The sequence below is a fragment of the Scomber japonicus genome, chromosome 20 (genome assembly GCF_027409825.1).
Source record: "Scomber japonicus isolate fScoJap1 chromosome 20, fScoJap1.pri, whole genome shotgun sequence".
Classification (NCBI taxonomy): domain Eukaryota; kingdom Metazoa; phylum Chordata; class Actinopteri; order Scombriformes; family Scombridae; genus Scomber; species Scomber japonicus.
Window position 1 is genome coordinate 8,032,829 of NC_070597.1, and position 18,435 is coordinate 8,051,263.

General features: G+C 38.8%; 2 protein-coding genes across 2 annotated transcripts in view; both read left to right on the top strand.

The window, feature by feature from the left end:
• Positions 1-306: 306 nt before the first annotated feature.
• On the top strand, positions 307-8,949 carry vps25 (vacuolar protein sorting 25 homolog). The gene is made up of 6 exons (XM_053341988.1): positions 307-388; positions 4,656-4,801; positions 5,577-5,630; positions 5,735-5,823; positions 7,340-7,415; positions 8,415-8,949. The coding sequence occupies exons 1-6, from the start codon at positions 342-344 to the stop codon at positions 8,525-8,527; spliced, it is 525 nt and encodes a 174-aa protein (XP_053197963.1). The 5' UTR covers positions 307-341; the 3' UTR covers positions 8,528-8,949.
• A 1,767-nt stretch (positions 8,950-10,716) lies between these two features.
• wnk4a (WNK lysine deficient protein kinase 4a) overlaps positions 10,717-18,435 on the top strand; it is a 41,029-nt gene continuing 33,310 nt past the window's right edge. Inside the window, exon 1 of the mRNA XM_053341985.1 lies at positions 10,717-11,349. Within this exon, the coding sequence (XP_053197960.1) occupies positions 10,717-11,349 (633 nt within the window). The remainder of the gene's footprint in view (positions 11,350-18,435) is intronic.

The window sequence follows — 18,435 nt, forward strand, 5'->3', positions numbered from 1 at the left end:
ATTTTAGATTTTTTTAAATCTATATTTATTTGTATTTATTTAATAGTTTATATAATACTGTATTTTAAAATCTAAATGTATTAGTTTGTATCGTATTTGTAATATTTTAAAATATAATATATATTATATATACTATATTTATTTATATTTATTTAATAGTTCATGTAGTATTTTTTATGTGTTGTGTGTATGTATTTATTTGTATTTATAATCATTTTATAGTTCATATATTTTAACCTGGTAAATCTGTCTATGGGTAAATCTGTGTGGTTAGTCGGAACCATTTGAGGTGTTGGACTCGCTTCCGGAAGCTGTCAGCTGTGAACGCCGCATCAGCTGCAATGAGTTTTGAGTGGCCCTGGCAATATAACTTCCCTCCGTTTTTTACGTGAGTATATTTACTGAACACATATTTATAAAAATGATGAACTCCTGTTACTATATCCTGTTGTTTATATGTTATTAAGTCGACGCGTTTAGATGTTTACGAGCTAGCATCGTGTTAGCTGGGTGGCTAAACCAGACAGATTGCTAAGGAAGTAAATTCACTGAGTTTATGGCTTTTTTAAAGTTTATGTAAAAGCTGTATTCGGTTTCGTTCAGTCACTTATTAGAGCTCGACATCATACAAATACATAAAACTCATAAAACCTATCAGCATTTACATAATATACTGTAATTTGAGCAAGAAGCCGATACCTTAGCTAGCCACAAGCTTGTTTACTAACCATTAAAACCATCTACTATTAAAACCCCCTATCTATTCAAACAATCTATTTTAACCTGTATTACACTTAATTATGTTACCCAATATGTTCTGTGAGCTGATTTGAAGCTATAACTGTACTGTCACTATACATGTTTAAATAAAAATCACGATCACGCTGTTTTTGTTTGGTGTTACAAAGATTTGTCACGAAATTTGATATTAATAAAGAAAATAAAATGGTCATTAGTAGAAGTGTGCAGGCCTCTCAGTATTTGTCCAGAACATCAGTATTTTTTCCCTTATGATTGATCCTCTAACATTACATTATTACAGGTGACAGATTTCACATCACTGCTTAAATTCATGTAAAACAAATATCAATCAATCAATCAATCAATCGATCAATCAGACTTTCTTTTTATAGTACTAAAATTAATTAATTTTAACAGGAACTCATAACTCTCATGAATCTGCAGTAAGTAAACACCAGAGGTAGAATAAAAATGTAAAAATGAAGAATACCCAAATAAAATAAAAGGTAATAAAAGATTTAAAAAAATATATAATAAGGAAATAATAAAATAAAGTCACTATGGAATAAAGTGTGTAAAACCAGAAGAATTAGGAGGGGTAGTAAAGAGGAGAAAAAGATAAGATGAAAATAAAATAATAAAACATCAAAGAGTAAAAGTGATTAAGTAAAAGCAGACATAAAAGTTGGGTTAGAATAAAAAGAATAAGTAGTCCAAGTAGTAAAAGGATGAGTTCACAGTTTTTCTAACCTGCCTTAAAACAGATCAGCTGTGATCAGAGGAATGATATTTTACTGTTTAACATCAGTGCACTGAAACTAAATATATGGATAAAAAAACATCTGCAGGTTTGTATTAACTTATGTAAGTACAAGTGTGTTCCTGGAGTTAAGAAAAAGGATCAAACACACATAAAATGCTGCCTGCATAAAGTTAAAAAATTAAAATATACCTGATATGGACTGATACCGATATATCTGTGATAGGCCGATCGCGACCGATATATCTGTCAGGCTCTAGTAACAACATCTGGTTTTCAGATCGGACAGATCTCGGTGCAGAATAAGGCGTGAGGAGTTCAGAAAATTAAAGTGGAGCCAGATCATGTTGGGATTTGAAAGTTATGAGTTAAAATGTTAAATTGAATTCTGTAACGGACAGGGAGCCAGTGTAACTCCAAGCCAAGATGGAGTGATGTGATTACAGCGAAAAAGAAAGAGAAAACCTCATCCAGTGGTCATATGAGCTCCTGACTGTTGTTTTAAGACAGGCTTAAAAAAAACAAACAGTGAACTTACCCTTTAAACATTGATACCAAACAAACACAGGGAACATAATCACTTCCTGTGCTATGATCCTGAGTCTAAACTGTGTGTTTGGCTGAAATTTGATTAACGTTCACTTTAAATCACCACGACTCTGCAACTCAGACTGTTGATAAGTGAAATTCTTGTTGTGTTCGAGTGTTCGAGTGTCGAGAGTAGATACACAAGTGATACCCTGTGTGGTGATTTTTATCTGCGGCCGTCTCTTTTGCTCAGAAATGCTGATTACACCGTGTAAATCATCATGAGATAAAAATGAAAGGATCAAACAGAACGTGATGTAGCGGCTGGGTTTATTGTGGTCAGACATTCAGAAACATAAACATGGTGCAGCTGGACTGTTTTTCATGATCTGGGCTTTGCTGCGTTTCTTATAATCTAATCTACACTCGCTGATATAGATAAGCTACATATAAAATAAAATAAACAGCATTCACTTTTAATACAGTTAACCCTTTATAGAACACTCATTGAAAGGAAGGAGGGAGGAAGGAAAGGAAGGAAGGACGGAGGAAAGAAGGAAGGAAGGAAGGTAGGGGGGAGGAAAGAAAGAGAGAAGGAGGGAGGGAGGAAGGGAAGAAAGAAGGAAGGAAGGAAGGAAGGAAGAAGAAAGGGGGATGGAGGAAGGAAAGAAGGAAGGGAGGAGAGAAGGAGGGAGGGAGGAAGAACAGATGGAAGGAAGGAAAGGAAGGATGGAGGAAGGAAAGAAGGAAGGAGGGAGGGAGGGAGGAAGGACGGATGGAAGGAAGGAAGGAAGGACGGAGGAAATAAGGAACAAGGGAGGGAGAAAGGAAAAGAGGAAGGGAAGAAAGAAGGCAGGGAGGAAGGAAAGGAAGGAAGGAAGGAAGGAAGGAAGGAAGGATATTTTGGGATATTTACAGAAGTTACCAAATATAATTATTTGCCCAATAAAGGGTTAACCTCCTCTGCACACGTTCATTTAGTTTTATTACTGTGTGTCTTTAACGACTGTGTTTTAATTATTAAGTCCACACACTGCAGCTCCCAATGAAGGTAGATTTAATAGGATACCACCACTGGAGTTGACTTGCTTTTACTCATGCTGAATATGTTAAATTATATTAAATTATGTTTATTTTTAAATTACTGCTGCATCAATGTATGAACAACCTTTAAATGCTCTTGCTGGTGGAAATAAAGCACTTTCTTTTATCCTTTACTATTTGTAGGGCTGTACACTGCAAAAACTAAAATCTAACTAAGATTAAATATGTTAAATCAAGGCGGCAAAATATGCTTGTTCTTTGTCTGCCAAGATATTTCTTATTACCAGGCCGTTTCTCTTGCTTTAATTATCTTCATAAGGTATTATAACTTGCTATTAAGTTCTAGCTTATAATGAGAATTACCATAACTCTCTAGGTGTTATATTAACACTGACAACTGCTTTGTCAAAGTCAGAATCTCTTATTTCAAGCATCTTATCCTTTTTAATCTCTGAACGTATAAATAGTAATTAATAGGGACACTAGTTTTAAGACATTGTGGGGTTTTTAAGGATAGATATATAGTCAAATGTTCCTGTTCTGTTGGCAGATAATTTAGTTTATTTTGAGTAATATATTCCTCATTTCATTACTTTATTTTCTTGTTTTTTTTTAAGCCGAGTTTTTGCAGTGTAACTAATGATTATTTTTAATTTTCTATTAATATGACAATTATTTTCTCAATGAATCAGTCGTTTGGTGCATAAAATGTCAAAATTGGGAGAAATGTAATTTTCTTAAAACTAGACATGTTGTCCTCAAATGTCTTTATATTCAGATATAAAATATTCAGTTCATCATCATAGAAAACAGAAAATTTTCACATTTGAGAAGCTGAAATCAGATATGCTTTTTCTTCAAGAATGACTCTAATTATATCACATACTGTTGGTTAGTTTTTATATTTAACATCATATTTTTTCTACTGATGCTTTATGGCAGGGGTGTCAAACTCATTTTCATTCAAGGGTCACATACAGCCCAATTTGATCTCATGTGGGCCGGATCATTAAAAAGATGGAAGGAAGGAACGAAAAGAAGACAGAAAGGAAAAAATGGAAGAAAGGAAGGAAGGGAGGAAGGAAGAAAGAACGGACAGAATGAAGGAAGGAAGGATACATGGAAGGACAGAAGGAAGGAGAGATAGAAGGAAGAAAGGGATGAAGGACAGATAGAAGGAAGGAAAAAAAAGAGGAAGGAAGGAGGGAAGAAAAAAGGGAAGGAAGGAAGGAAAGATGGAAGGAAAAGAACACAGGAAGAAAAGTGGGCCGGATTGGACTCCTCGGCGGGCCACTTCTGGCCCACGGGCCGTATGTTTGACACCCCTGCTTTATGGTGTAAAATATGAATCTTCCATGTTACTTATATACATGTCAGGTAAATCTAGTAATTACCTCTCAGAGTTAACGAGCTGTAACTAATTAATTGGCATCTGTAGTTCACAAGCACTGTAAAAAACATCCTGGATGGACTAAAAGTGTTTTTTTTTGTGTGTGTGTGTGTGTTTTTTCACTTCCTGTTTGCATCAGATCGAGTGTGTTTTTCATATTTTTTTGTGTGATGTTTCTTCTTTACGTTACAGACTACAGCCCAATGCTGACACGAGACAGAAGCAGCTGGCAGCATGGTGTTCCCTGGCTCTGTCTTACTGCCGCCATCACAAGCTCTACACCCTGGACGTCATGGAGGCTCAGGAAAGCCCCGTGTTCAACAACAAGAAGATAGCACGTATCCTAACTGTGCACCTGTGATTCAGACAAGGCCGACGGGGGTTACAGTAGACTACACAACTCATCTAAAAACAGCTTGTTGATTCACGTTTGACTAGATTTAATTTGTATTGATTGTCAGTGTTTTACAGGCTGGGGTGTAACGTTAGGGATCACAGGATATTAATGTTGACTAGGGCTGGGTAATAAATCAATATTATTGTCTTAGATTTTTAATATCGTTACATTGTGATATGGAATAAGTGTCCTGCTTTTAAAGGCTGCATTACACTAAAAATGTAATTGTCTAAGCTTAACAGACTCTTCTATTACCTGCCTTTTCCCACTTACTCATTATATCCACATTACTGATGATTAACAATCAAAAATCCCATGCCTAAATATTTTGTGAAAGCACCAGTTAGTCCAAATACTGATATCGAGGTATCGGTTGATATCGGTTGAAAATTTGAATGCTTTTCTCAGTACAATGCTTTATCACTAGCTGCCCTCCACATCACCTCAGTAAGCCTGGTTTGAATTTTTTTTTTTCTTTTTTTAGGTTGATTTGAGTAAATTCAGTTTTCTCTCTGAAAGAGGTCAGAGTTACAGTACAAGAATTGTTAACACGATTACCTGAAAGCAGTCGGGGTCATGCCAGAGAACACAAGATGAGAATTGAGTTTCTGTAATTCAAACTCGGAATTTATTGTAGATACTGATGATTGAACTTTTTTTTCTAAATGTGTTTAACTTTTTTTTTTAATTTTGCGAGTCCTTAACTGAATTTCAAGGAAAACTGTCAATGGAAGCGATTCAAGTTGTGTTTGAGGAACTGAGGAAAAAAGGTACATGTTGTCATGGCTCCATGGTGTTGACATGAATGTCTTTCTGTAAAGTAATGTTATCAGTTATACACTTTTTTAATTCATGTCTTGTTGTGTGACCTCAGGGAACCTTGACTGGTTGGACAAAAACAAGTCCAGGTGTTTAGTCATGTGGAGACGACCGGAGGAATGGGGCAAGTTAATATACCAGTGGGTGAGTCATCACATTTAGACACATACTGTCTGTGAAGCTGTACGGTTTTGTTCCTTTGTGGGTTTGATAATGGATAAAAGAAATTGTTCCTACTAAGCAATAAATAATAAAACAGTTGAGTTTGCTGCTGTCAGATCTTGTTTCTCAGTATTAATATTATTTTCTTATAATCAGAAGACTAGCTGAGTCTGATACAACCCTTTTTATTATAGATGTATTATAGATGTGTACACGTGGAATATAAAAAAAAGATTTCTGCTTAATTAACCGGTTTGCAGTCGGCTTTCTGCTGTAACCGGATTTCTAAAACGTCTTGAAATGAGAGACCTGGTTTCCCCCTGCTCAGATTTCTCCCAGAGAGAGCAGATATCTTGTTTTTAATCTGCTCTTTAAATACAGTGTGACAGTTTTTCAGCGTGATAGAAAGGACAGATCATTAGTAAAGATGCATCCTCCTACTCAAAATAGTCCCAATCATAAACATCCTCCAGAAGTCTAAACAAATGGGTTTTTCCACTGTTTAGTTTTTGATTATTTATAAAAGCTTAAACACGTCACACTGTAAAGATAAGTATGAAAAATAATTGTTCATTCAGTTTTCTATAATGAATGGTGTTAAATGTCACCTCCTGTAATAAATCTATCCAAATGAACACATTGAGATCATGATAGCGGTGTTTATGTGAGGTTAGTAGTCGGGACTCACTCCTGTAGATATTTAAACGTGATAAACGCCTCACCAAGGAAGAACAAGTGGCGTTCCTCTCCACTTTATGGAGCTTTATAAGGACTTTCAGCTCATTACTTAGCTGCTGTGCTCTAACATTAGCGTTTTGGTTCCCTCTAAGCACCCTCATGGTGTCGTTTTAGGCCCCAGCAAGCAGATGTTTTTACCCACTGTACCCTTACGTGCTTAGCAACACATGGCAAACAGACGCAGTTAGTGACCAGCTGGTTGAACATAGTGGAGCATTTAACAAAACTAAAGAGGCCAGATATTTCCCTCAGGAGTTGGTTGAGAGCAACAGAGCTAAAAGAGAGTGAATATTGGGTTTAAATGAACCAGATGGACAGAAACACGACTCCAAATGAATGATAATGTTTCTCCATAACTACTGTGAATGGGGGGAAACAAGTAAAAAAATAGCCAAAAGGTTGTGCCCACTGCCCACTTTATTAAAGGCTAAAGTCCCAGCTGGATGATTTAATATTCTGGCTAATTCCAGCAGGCTTCATCTCTAATGACGACATGCTGTTTGTCGACACATTAGTTACTGCACCTTATTAAACGCTCTATTTATACCCGTGTGCTCCAGATCTCGTCCCTACAGAATAGAAAATTAACTTGTAATAACCTTTCACAGGAAATGATGTTGTATAAAGGAGAACAAGTGTTGTGTCTGTTCGTAATTGCTACAGGAAAAGACTTGATAATTAAGACATGATTCAGATGTCTCTGCTGCTTTTACTCAGACAGTCAAGCATTACTCTGTTTTCCTGTTTTTGAACATTTCAGGTCTCCAAAAACGGGATGGTCAACTCTGTGTTTACACTTTATGAATTGTCGAATGGCGATGACACAGAAGGCGAAGGTGAGGTGCCGTTCAGGTTCTTTTTCAAGCTGTTTTTTTTTTTATCATTTATGATAAGCACACATGTAAATAACTAACCCTACAATAACTGCTTCAGTCAATCAGTGACATCTGTTTTTGGTCATTGCTTTTAAAATAAAGATTTCATGATGAAAGTTTAGTTTTTTCATCCCTAATATGTGTTTTATTTGCTTTCATGGTGTTCTTTCTTGTTTTTATCTATTTTTAATGTAGTATATTTGTCTAAATTTTTTTCTTTTTTTCACTTATAATCACCTGTTTTTTTTTTAAATTTCTCGATCTTTTCCCATTTAACCTTCCTGTCGTCCTCCCGGGTCAAATTGACCCCGTCTGTTTTGACTGTTCCTTCCTTCCTTCCTTCCTTCCTTCCTTCCTTCCTTCCTTCCTTCCTTCCTTCCTTCCTTCCTTCCTTCCTTCCTTCCTTCCTTCCTTCTCTCTCTTTCTTTCCTCTGTCCTTCTTTCCTCCCTCCCTCCTACCTTCCTTCCGTCTGTCCTTCCTTCCTTCCTTCCTTCCTTCCTTCCTTCCTTCTTTCCTCTGTCCTTCTTTCCTCCCTCCCTCCTACCTTCCTTCCGTCTGTCCTTCCTTCCTTCCTTCTTCCCTCCCTTCCTCCTTCTCTTTCCTCCCCCTACTTTCCTCCCTTCCTTCTTTCCTCCCCCACCTTCCTCCCTTCCTTTTTTCCTCTGTCCTTCTTTCCTTCCTCCTTCCTTCCTTCTTTCCTTTCCTTTCCTTTCCTTTCCTCTCTTCCTTCCTCCCTCCTTTCCTTCCTGCTTCCCTTCCTCTCTTCCTTCATCCTTTCCTTCCTTCTTCCTCCCTTCCTCCCTTGACTCGAGGACAACAAGAGGGTTAAAGCACCTTTATAACTTCTTTTTTTGAAGGTGCTGTATAAAAAAGCTTATCATCCTCAGTATTATTATTGTGATCATTAACAGTTTATTCTCATTATACTGTCTGACATAAACTATCATCTATCTTTGCAGAGTTCCACGGTCTAGAAGAGTGGATGCTGCTGCGCTCGTTGCAGGCTTTACAGACAGAAGGTAAAGCGGAGATCATCACCATGGACGACGGGAAAGGCGTCAAATTCTTTTGAAACTGGTGCTGGATTCACTCACTCTGTCTGGGAGCCCTCATACTGTACTTTATAGGCAAAAAATGTTTAAATTGTAGCCATTTGAGGCTACACAAGGTGCACATCAAAGCCCAGCCCAGTGGATGCTGGTCCTGTTAAATTGTTGTTGCCTTTTTGGTTCGCCCAAGTTCGAAGCCTTTTCTTACAGGAAGGGAACCAATATCATTCATAAGTGTTGAGGGGGGTGGGGGGCGCATTTGGGCTGACATCATGTTTAAAGTTGCTATATGGAGCATTTGTTGCCATTTAAACATACAATAAGTCTATCAGTAGACTTAATACTATCATGTTCTAACACTCTTGGGGAAGTTGTTTCCACCAGCTGTAACTTTACCCTTTCTTTATTGTAAATAGGACTAGTTTTATTCCCATTTTCCCCAAATTGACTTGGTATAAGTAGCTCTGGACCTTTTCCTCTGCTGTTGTTCCTCTGTACCAACCGGACGACCCAAAGAAACCCCAGAAGAGAACACCAGAGGGACTTTTTTTATTTTGAGAGTAAATGCTTCCTGAAGTGGAACACCGCAGAGACTCGGACCACCGACCCTGACTCAACTCAGCTGAGTGTAATAATAGCGGACTTCATGTACGGATTGCTGTCATCCTTTTATCGTGCAGTAGCTACTGTGACACTTCTGTTATCCTCTCATTTGTCTATATTCAATTCTTTTTTTTTCATATCCTGTTGGAAAATAAATTAGAAATTTGCTAAATGTGTTTCTTTTATGTCTCACCAGACTGCCTGAACATGTAGAAAACTCTTTTTTAGTTTTATTTATAGCCAGGATTTTGTGCATTAACATGAAATATAATTTTAACAGTGCCCCGCAGTGTGCAGACGTGCAGTTTTGAATCACACTGATAAAGATAGTATGATCTACTCTCTGCCTGCAGCTGTATTGAATGACTGCATACTTGATGGTCCGCTCACATCATGTGCTGCATCCCTGCCTGTTGGGGATGATACAGCTGTAGAAAGTCCTATACAATATATATATGTGTGTGTGTGTGTGTGTGTGTGTGTGTGTGCGTGCTGATAACACCCAGTGTGTACACTTCTGGGACAGGTGGGCCCCAGTGTGTGGCCTTGGAAGATGGAGGTGTCTTATTTCAGCAGCAGCGCTCCATGGTGTGGCTCCCCCTGCAGGCTGCACCAGTCTAAACTCCTGGACTGCATGTCAAATGACGACAGACCCAGAGACGCCTGTAGTGAAATGACTCATCAAGTGTATCTTAAATCCAGAGGAGGGGGTTGTCAAGATCAATGAGGGGCCAATTAAAGAAGATTACATACTGTTCCTCTGCTGGTTTTTACGCACTGGGGTTTGTGGTGTCCAGCTAATCAATACTAGGAAAAAAAAGAAGATAATGGGTCTTCTCTGAATTATTCTCCTTCTTATTAATCTTGTGCAATTCACAATACACCCTCGCTGCAGTTTAGATTGTCAGCATATTCTTCAGACATTAATTAGGCATAAATCCAAAAGAATGTGGAAAATGTTCAACATAATGACATGTTTAGCTTTTATAAATAATATTATTTGGCAAACACAACTCAAATGATCATTTAATGACTCCCCGTGGAGCCTTATTAGCACGTCAAAGCTGCGAGGGGGGCGGAGTTGGGAGCGTGCAGTCGGAGCGCTCAGGACGCACAGCCCTCCGGAGCTCTGTTGATATAGGCAGCCCCGTCCTTTCATCGGAGGTTATGGCTGAGGACTTTGCAAAGAGAAGAGAAGAGGACAAGCCTGATTATTTGATAGGAACTATGCGTTAAAGTGCGATTGTATGCGTAAAGCTTTAATGCGAAATGGTTTTTACGCAGCAGCTGTGATGAGTAAGTACATTTATCACTACTTTTATGTGGGTTTTTTTGCATACTTAAAACATGTTTGTCAGACTCACTTTAGCTACAAGTACTGACACCTTAGATATTTTTTTTAATATTGGTATATCTAGTGTGTTTAATCTAGTCTTGTTGGTCATGTAACAGTCCTGTTGCCTTGTATTCAGCCTTTGTTTACAGCTACAGATCTCACTACACTGACATCATGGGAAAGTAACACATAACTTTAAATAACTGTGCTCTATTGTCTTAATGCTATTTCCACATTTAGGCTCCAAATCAAGAAGGCGTTGAACCTGCTACAATGTCACACGCACAGGTTGAAATACCAGGACGCGGTTTCCCAGGCCTCCCTGTGGATATGACCGACGACTGCTTATCCCGGGTCCCATCCGTGCTGAGGACGCACGGTTTGGGCGCACGGAGAAACTCTTATGGGCTGCAAAAAATTACTATGGACATTGACTCACCTCTTTACAGCGGTGCCCTTTCCAAAGCTTTGTCCTGGTCAGCTGAGAATATCCTAACATTGCCCGAGTCGAGAGCAGAGGATGAAAAAACTGATGACTCTCCGCCGTCGCCGTCCCCTGTCTCCAGCCCGGGAACAAGCTCCAACACACCTCCCTCCAGCCAGGAACCAGACGCCGGGTCCCTAAGTGGGAACTGGGATCCAGTGCCGAGATCCACTGTCCAGGACGTCAGCTCGGACTCTGAAAATGAACTCGTTCAGAGCAAACAGCACAAGCTGTCTCGCATCACGTTTGATACTCAGTGGGAGCAAGAGGAGAAAGAGGATGTGGAGACCAAAGCGGTGGCAACCTCACCTGATGGAAGATATCTCAAATTCAACATTGAGATTGGAAGGGGATCTTTCAAGACGGTTTATAAAGGACTGGACACAGAGACCACCGTGGAGGTTGCATGGTGTGAGCTACAGGTAGGATGGCTTGTTTTTATATTACCAAACCTTTAATAGAACAAGTCAGCACACTGGAGTTGAGCATCACACTTTTAATTTACCAGAAGGAAGATTGTATTGCATATTTAAATAGCTAGAGGGCTGCAGATAAAAACAGTCATGAATTAAGTGTACTCATGCTCAAATCAATTCCCTTTAAGTAAACCATCACATCCAAACTGTAGTTTTCAGATGAAGTTGACACTAGATATGGGTTATCTCCCTTTCTCTCCCCCATGCAGCAACAAACCTATAGGTCTGATACAGGCTGACACTTTCCCTGCTTTCCTGCTCCCACTTAGTTCTAATTCCCTCCTAGGGGGCATCAGGGTTGATGTGAAGCAGCTAATCTACTGTATATTATTTCTTGTTGACCTTGAGTTGGACTGTGTTAGGCCTGTGAATGTTAACCCAGGTCATCCTGTCAGCAGTCAGCTCCAACTGAACCACTCTGTTTGCCATGATCCCCTCTAATCTCTGTTTTCATTAACAACCAATGACACCAAGCCCGGCTCAAAATTCCTCACGTGCAAAACAAAGAACAACAGAGAGGAAATAGATCGATTTATATTCGATGATCCTCAGTCATTATTCTAGCTTGTTGTAGCTCTGACTGCCCCAGAAATGTTTCCATCCTGCGAAATGGGACAAAAAGAGATTTGTGAGCTCACATCCGGATTTGTGATCATCCTCACGTGTAACATGTAAACATGAAAACTAAGACTGACCGACTAGAGTTTCTCGTACACACGCTCTTTCTGCCTAATGAAAACATGGAGAGGTGTCAGTGGTTTTTCTATGCTGTGCAGTGTTTGGCATGCAGGCACCAAACAGCCTGGGTAACAGCTGCCTCTTCTTTTGCTTACATGGTTTGATAGCATAGTGGAGGATTTAAAGATTTAAGCTTTAAGTCCACCCTCAACATTTGCCATTGTATGTGACGTGCGTTGGTATCAGTATCTGGTCGCCATGTGAGCCTTCTTAGGTGAGAAGTTGTGCCCTGATGCCCTCTAAACCTCAAATTAAGCCTTGTGCCACTGACTTATGCGCTACAAACCTACTGGCAACAATCTTTTTTTAAAATCTGTTTAATCTTCACAATATAGGAAGTTGTTTTAAGATATTGCCTCACATGAAAGCACGTTATTACTTAAGATGCACAGAGGTAGCCTTTGTGTTGCATTTAAGCTTCAATGGAGACTCCAGCAGAGCACAGACAGTCAGGGATTACACGGGGTGAAGTGAATCTGCCCTCAAGGCTCAAGCTCACACTGCAGCAGGTGGGGACTTCTGCCACAGGGGCCCACCTGTCACTTCACACAACAGGTGTCTGTGTGGAGGAGGTAGAAACAGTCACTCCCTGGCTCTGAGAGATATACAGATGTCCCTTTACCTGCACTGTTACACAACATAGGCGAAAATGTCTCACGCCCTCAGGTCAAACACAAGCAGGGGTTCTTCAGTATTTGTGGTCTGCATTTTCTTTTTAAAGCACAACCCTCCTTTTAACTTTTGTGGTATGAAAATGTGCAGTTTCTTGCCGGCTCTGTGGCTGGGGGGCACGTTAGAAACAAGCACGCTTTTTCATCTCTTTACTTCGGACATGAGTCCTTTTAAGCCGCTTAATCGCTCCTAATAAGCTTAAACGTGGCCATTGTTGATATGGTTACTGTTGTGATAAGTTGACCTCAAAGAGACAGACTCAGCTCTAGTCACATTTCTTAACTGAAATCACCACCCCTGTCCTCCACATGTGCCCCTGATTGCCTAAATGAACACAAAAGCTGGCTGTTGGTGGCTAAACATAATCACTCATGTAATGTTGACGGAGCAGCAGTCGATGGTGCGTCATTACAAGTCAGGTAGAAAGGCCTTAAGCTCTTTTAACTATGTATTATGGAGCATGAGCTGTAATCTGTAGGCAGTTAAGATCAGCTGTTGTAAATCTGATGGCAATTCAAACATCTGTTTTACCCGTTTTCCCACTTACACATACAATTATTTTAATTAGTGACACATTTTTCAGAGACACACCAATGTATTTTCCTGTGCCCAATATGTTGTCAGTGTTGTTTTACAGAACACGGTCTGTCTTGGCGCTTTCCACAGGAACCTTTTGTGCTAGCACACAAAAAGTAAACAATACATTAAGATTCTTCCATGTCATGTAACACCAGAGCTCAGCCAGGGAAATATAAAATACCAGACAGGGGCTCTCCTATCATCGTTCATAAACTCTAACAAATGGATTAATGATACTGTAATACAGCAGAAAAGTAACATATTTCATTGAAGGTCATATTATCAACATTTTGATCCAGATCAGATCAGGCAAACACTCACATGAATGTAATTACATATATGCAGTATCTATAACAAGTCTCATATCTGAGGAGAACCTTTGTTTGGTCTAAGCATTAGAACGCTCTGGTTTTAATGTGCACTCTTTATATCTTATTACAGTTCTTGGTATCCCACTAAGATTATGTGCATGTTGCAAAAGACTATCCTGTCCTATTATATCAACACTAAGAAATGTAAAAAATGTAAAAGATTAGAGACTATTTGATTAATGTGCATGGACAATGTTAACAGCTAATTTTAGTTTATGATAGATGTATCAAATATAATCACATAATGTTGGAAATGTCCTTACAGAAATACAAAATATTATACAGCATATTTGAAATAACTTGGAAGGTGTTTCCAACAGTTTGTCCACCGGTGAGCATATATCATATCCCATTCACTACATATTAGTTATCTTGGTATTAATTGCTTTTTATCCCAAGTTAAAGGTGCAGTGTGTAAGATTTAGTGGCATCTAGTGGAATGGACCTGGCAGAAATGGGAATGGGATTTTTGTCTTTATATCTACATAGGGAGCGGGTACTCTTCCACAGAAGCTACCATGTTTCACCGCTATGTTTCCACAATAGCCCAGAACGTACAAACCAAACACTGGCTCTAGAGAGGGCCTTTGTGTTTTTTGTGAGTTTCGTGGCCACAGTAGTATCTCTTGCATGGTTGGGAGGGGAGGGGTCAGGGTTTTCATTTACTTGCAATTTGCAACCTCATCACTATTCACCACTTAATCAAAACATGCTGCTACAAAAATATTTGCTTATCTTATTTGTTTATGATCATGAACTCTTCATCAGATTTGTTTAGACTGTTAAATATCCCGAACCATTACCTGATCAGCCTCAAAAATAAATGATTCCCATGCTCCCTTTGTTGGAAATCATGAACAAACTATTAGATTATTGATCTCTAAATATCTCTCAGTTCCTCCTTATCTAACAGACTGTACACTCACCTAATCAATAGAGCTCATTTCTGTTGCCTCTGCAAGTTATTTTGCATATATTAAACATAAACCCTTTAATATAAACCCCTTACATTTAACAGTGTGCCACAACCTTCACTTCATTTGTATACAGCATCTTCTATTTGTAGCATCAGTCCATTCATTTAGTTAATGTTTGCACCCTCTATGTTGTCCTGGTCAAGCTGTTCTCTTTTTTCCCCTCTAGTTTTTGTTGGTTGTCATTCTTTTATCAGACAATTTACAATGATTAAGACATTGAGGATTATGACCGATACAGTTTTAAAGTGAAATCTCTTCAGCTGATCAAGTCGACAGCTACAGAGAGAGACCTTGCTGTAAGTTTAGAATTGCCTGATCCTGTTGTTAAGGACTGTTGAGGACAAAATATAAACCTTCCCAGGTGGCAGCTACCTAGCAACCCTTCCCCCACAGGCTCACAGATGACTTGGGTGCTATATAGGCAATGCAAACTGGGCTTTGAAATATAGAGGTGATAAAAAATGGATGAGCTATTTATATGGTCCCCTGTCTCTTCAATTGACCAACATTGTTTACAGTGTTGCTTAGAGGCAAAATGAGTTTACAACTTCCTGTATCTCTAGTGTTGTGTATCATTGTTATATCTACTTGCATAAAGCTTAAATGAATCATGACCATGAAGCTTCTATCCAGCTAACTGTGCAAGGCAACAGCACAGTGAGCTACTCAGTAACTGGTAGGAATGAGTGCACTGAAGCACATATCCTTTTTTTTTTTTTTTAGCTCCTTTAAAGGACACAGGCTGTACAATATTTGATATTATTCAAGGACTGCACCAGACACTCATGCTGCACCTTTCTTACTTCTATTTAACACACATTCTTAAATCATACTCTCCATAAACAACTTGACCATGCTTCACTTCACCGCCTGCATTTTCAGCAAGATCTGTGTTTATGAGGGCCATGAGTGTCATGCAAGATTGGCTTGAGTGCATTTGAAAATACTGCAGCACCCACAACCTATTAGCCAATCCCTTGGATGGACAGGTTTCTGCTGATCATGACATAACACAGCAGGTTGTAAAAGTCGGTGCACTTGGGTGGTCATGGTTTTTGCAGATGGTCAAATAAGTTTATTTGATGATTTTCTTTTGGTAATGTAATGTTTTTTTCTTTTTTTTGTGGTAACTCTTTCCTGTAACTCTTTCAAGGAGATACTGCACATAGTGTGGGCTGTTGTTCATCAGTTTTCATCTAGCAGAACAGACATAGCAGAAATACATGTTAGCTATGTTAGAATGAGCCCTCTATATCTACAGAGGGAGCAGGTCCTCTTCCATGGAGACAGCTATGTTGCCATGTTTCTATGGCAGCCCAGAATGGACAAACCAAACACAGGCTTTAAAGAGGACCTTTCATGTTTTTTGCATGTTTTGCAGCCATCATAGGTTCTTTTACACACTTAGAAGGGTAGGGGACGGGTATTCATATGGTTGCAATCTGCGACCTCACCACTAGATATCACTAAATTGTACACACAGTTGCTTTAATTCATTAGAAAACAGTGAGAGATGCCCATCACAGAATGCTAGAGTACGTAAATGAGAGTTAAGTCTCATTTTGTGACATTGACAGTCCAAATCCCCAAATACTCATTCTACTATAATATAAGATCAAGAAAAGCAGCAAATGATTACATCTGAGAGCCCAGAACCATCAAATGTTTGGAAAACCCAGTCAGTTAACCCTTCAGTTCCATTTTAAATCTTATTTATTTATTCATATATATATTTCAGATCATGCAACAGACAAAATTGCCAATATTCATTGTTTCCAGCTTCTCAATTGTGAAGGTTTGCTACTTTTCGCAGTTGTTCTTTGTCATTGTAGCTTTTAGTTTAGGACTGTTCATCAAACAAAATTGTGATTGACATTTTTCTCTATTTTCAGATGTTTTATAAACAAAAAATGGGCAATTAATTGATTAATGATAATAAAACTAATTTAAAAAAGCTTCAGGCCTACCTTGTTTATAAGTCAAACAGAGTTACCTAAGGACAAAAGGAAGAAGGAGGGGTATGGTGGTGTGAGATTTACATCACTCCTGAGAGTTGGAACCATTACTGCCGCAGTGAAAGCGGGCTCATGGGGTAGAAAGAGCTGGAAACTGCTCAGTTTACGTTTTAGCTCGGAGTTTTAAAGCTCATATAATAGCTCCAGATCCAATTAAAGCTGTAAAACCTTATTAATGCCTTGCTACTGGGTCTGCACTGTTTGTATTCTGAGTTATGAGGTTAAACAACAAAAGCATAAATCTTGTTTGGCACAAACTCCAGATTTTGGTTGCCTCCGTCTCTCATGCTAGCCTCATGAAAGCCTGGCTGTGTAACCTTTATCTGAATGTGGCTAGTGTTCAGTGACATAACACAAGCTGCGGGCTTCCTATCAGCTCTCCTGTAGCCAACATCAACACTGTCTTTCCTCGCAGGGCCCGCGGTGCAGTGAGATCCAGCTTATCGGGGCTGGCCAATGTTCTCCTAGGTCCTAGGAGAAAGTGAAGGAGGCCCACAACGATAGCCTACATTTACACATGCCAGCACGTCACTTTGACGTGAAGGCTGTTTGTTTGTTTGCATAAGCCTTGCACAGTCCTCAAAGGAAGGCCACACTGTGTCACCTATGAAACTTGTACTGTACTAACTGTGCACTCATTTGGTGATTGTTGGTCTGTATCGTGTACGGTAGTATGCACTCATTCCAGGAACTAGATTACAGTATCCCATTGGCTGCAGTTGATAGTATGTTACTGTGTCATTAAATGTTATTTAGGTTGGAGAGGCAGCATGTTGGCTCTGCCTTTAGAGGCTGGGGGGCATTTAACATATTGTTTTATGTTCGTATTGGAAATGAAGTTACTCATAGTTGTGACGGTAAATGTGAATGTGTATTTCTATTCATCTTAGCTCTGTGGTACTATGTCCAGGGTGTAAGCTTCCTTTCAGGCAATGCATGCTGGGATAAGCTACAGTGCTGTTCAGTAACCCTGAATAATAGGAGAATTACATGTAGAAACACTCAGTTGCTGGCTTCTTGGTGGTGTATTTACTTAATCAAATCTAGAGATGAAATGATGAATTTTTGAATCAGTTAGTTGCCAAGTAATAAATTAATTGCCAGTTTTGAGTATTTTTTCAATATTTTCTCTGACAATAAATTGAAGATCTTTGGATTGCAGATAAAATAAGATATTTGAAGACATCACACCAGGCTCTGGGAAACAGCGATTGACATTTTTCACCATTTTCTGACATTTAATGGAAGAAACACACTACTTAGTTAATTGAGAAAATAATCAGAAGTTGAATTGATAATGAAAATAACACTAACTACTAACTAACACACTAACTAAATAGTAATGTCAAGTACATCTGTTGTATGTTCAAAGTATTTTAGATGTAGGCAACATAAACGAAAGAAAGAAACCATATTGTTCTGTTTAAGAGTTTAAACATGTTAATAAGATCATGCGTTTACATAAGCCTGATTAAACTCATATAAACTTTGATTGATAGAAAGCTAAATATAATAATCTAGATAAGCCAGCAATTCAGTCTTCCGGGACATACAAACATATTAATCTGACTTTCTGTTTGTTTTTCTGATCTATGTAAAGAGCATAGCAAATATCCAGAATAGTTTGTGAAATTATAAGAGAGAATATATATATTTATAAAACTTCTTCTGCCTCTTGTC

Bases quoted from the DNA above. Each gene is read 5' to 3' on its own strand.
- vps25 (XM_053341988.1), top strand. From the start codon at position 342: ATGAGTTTTGAGTGGCCCTGGCAATATAACTTCCCTCCGTTTTTTAC. The intron at 5,824-7,339 runs GTGAGTCATCAC...TGAACATTTCAG, and splicing joins GCAAGTTAATATACCAGTGG to GTCTCCAAAAACGGGATGGT. The intron at 7,416-8,414 runs GTGAGGTGCCGT...CTATCTTTGCAG, and splicing joins CGATGACACAGAAGGCGAAG to AGTTCCACGGTCTAGAAGAG.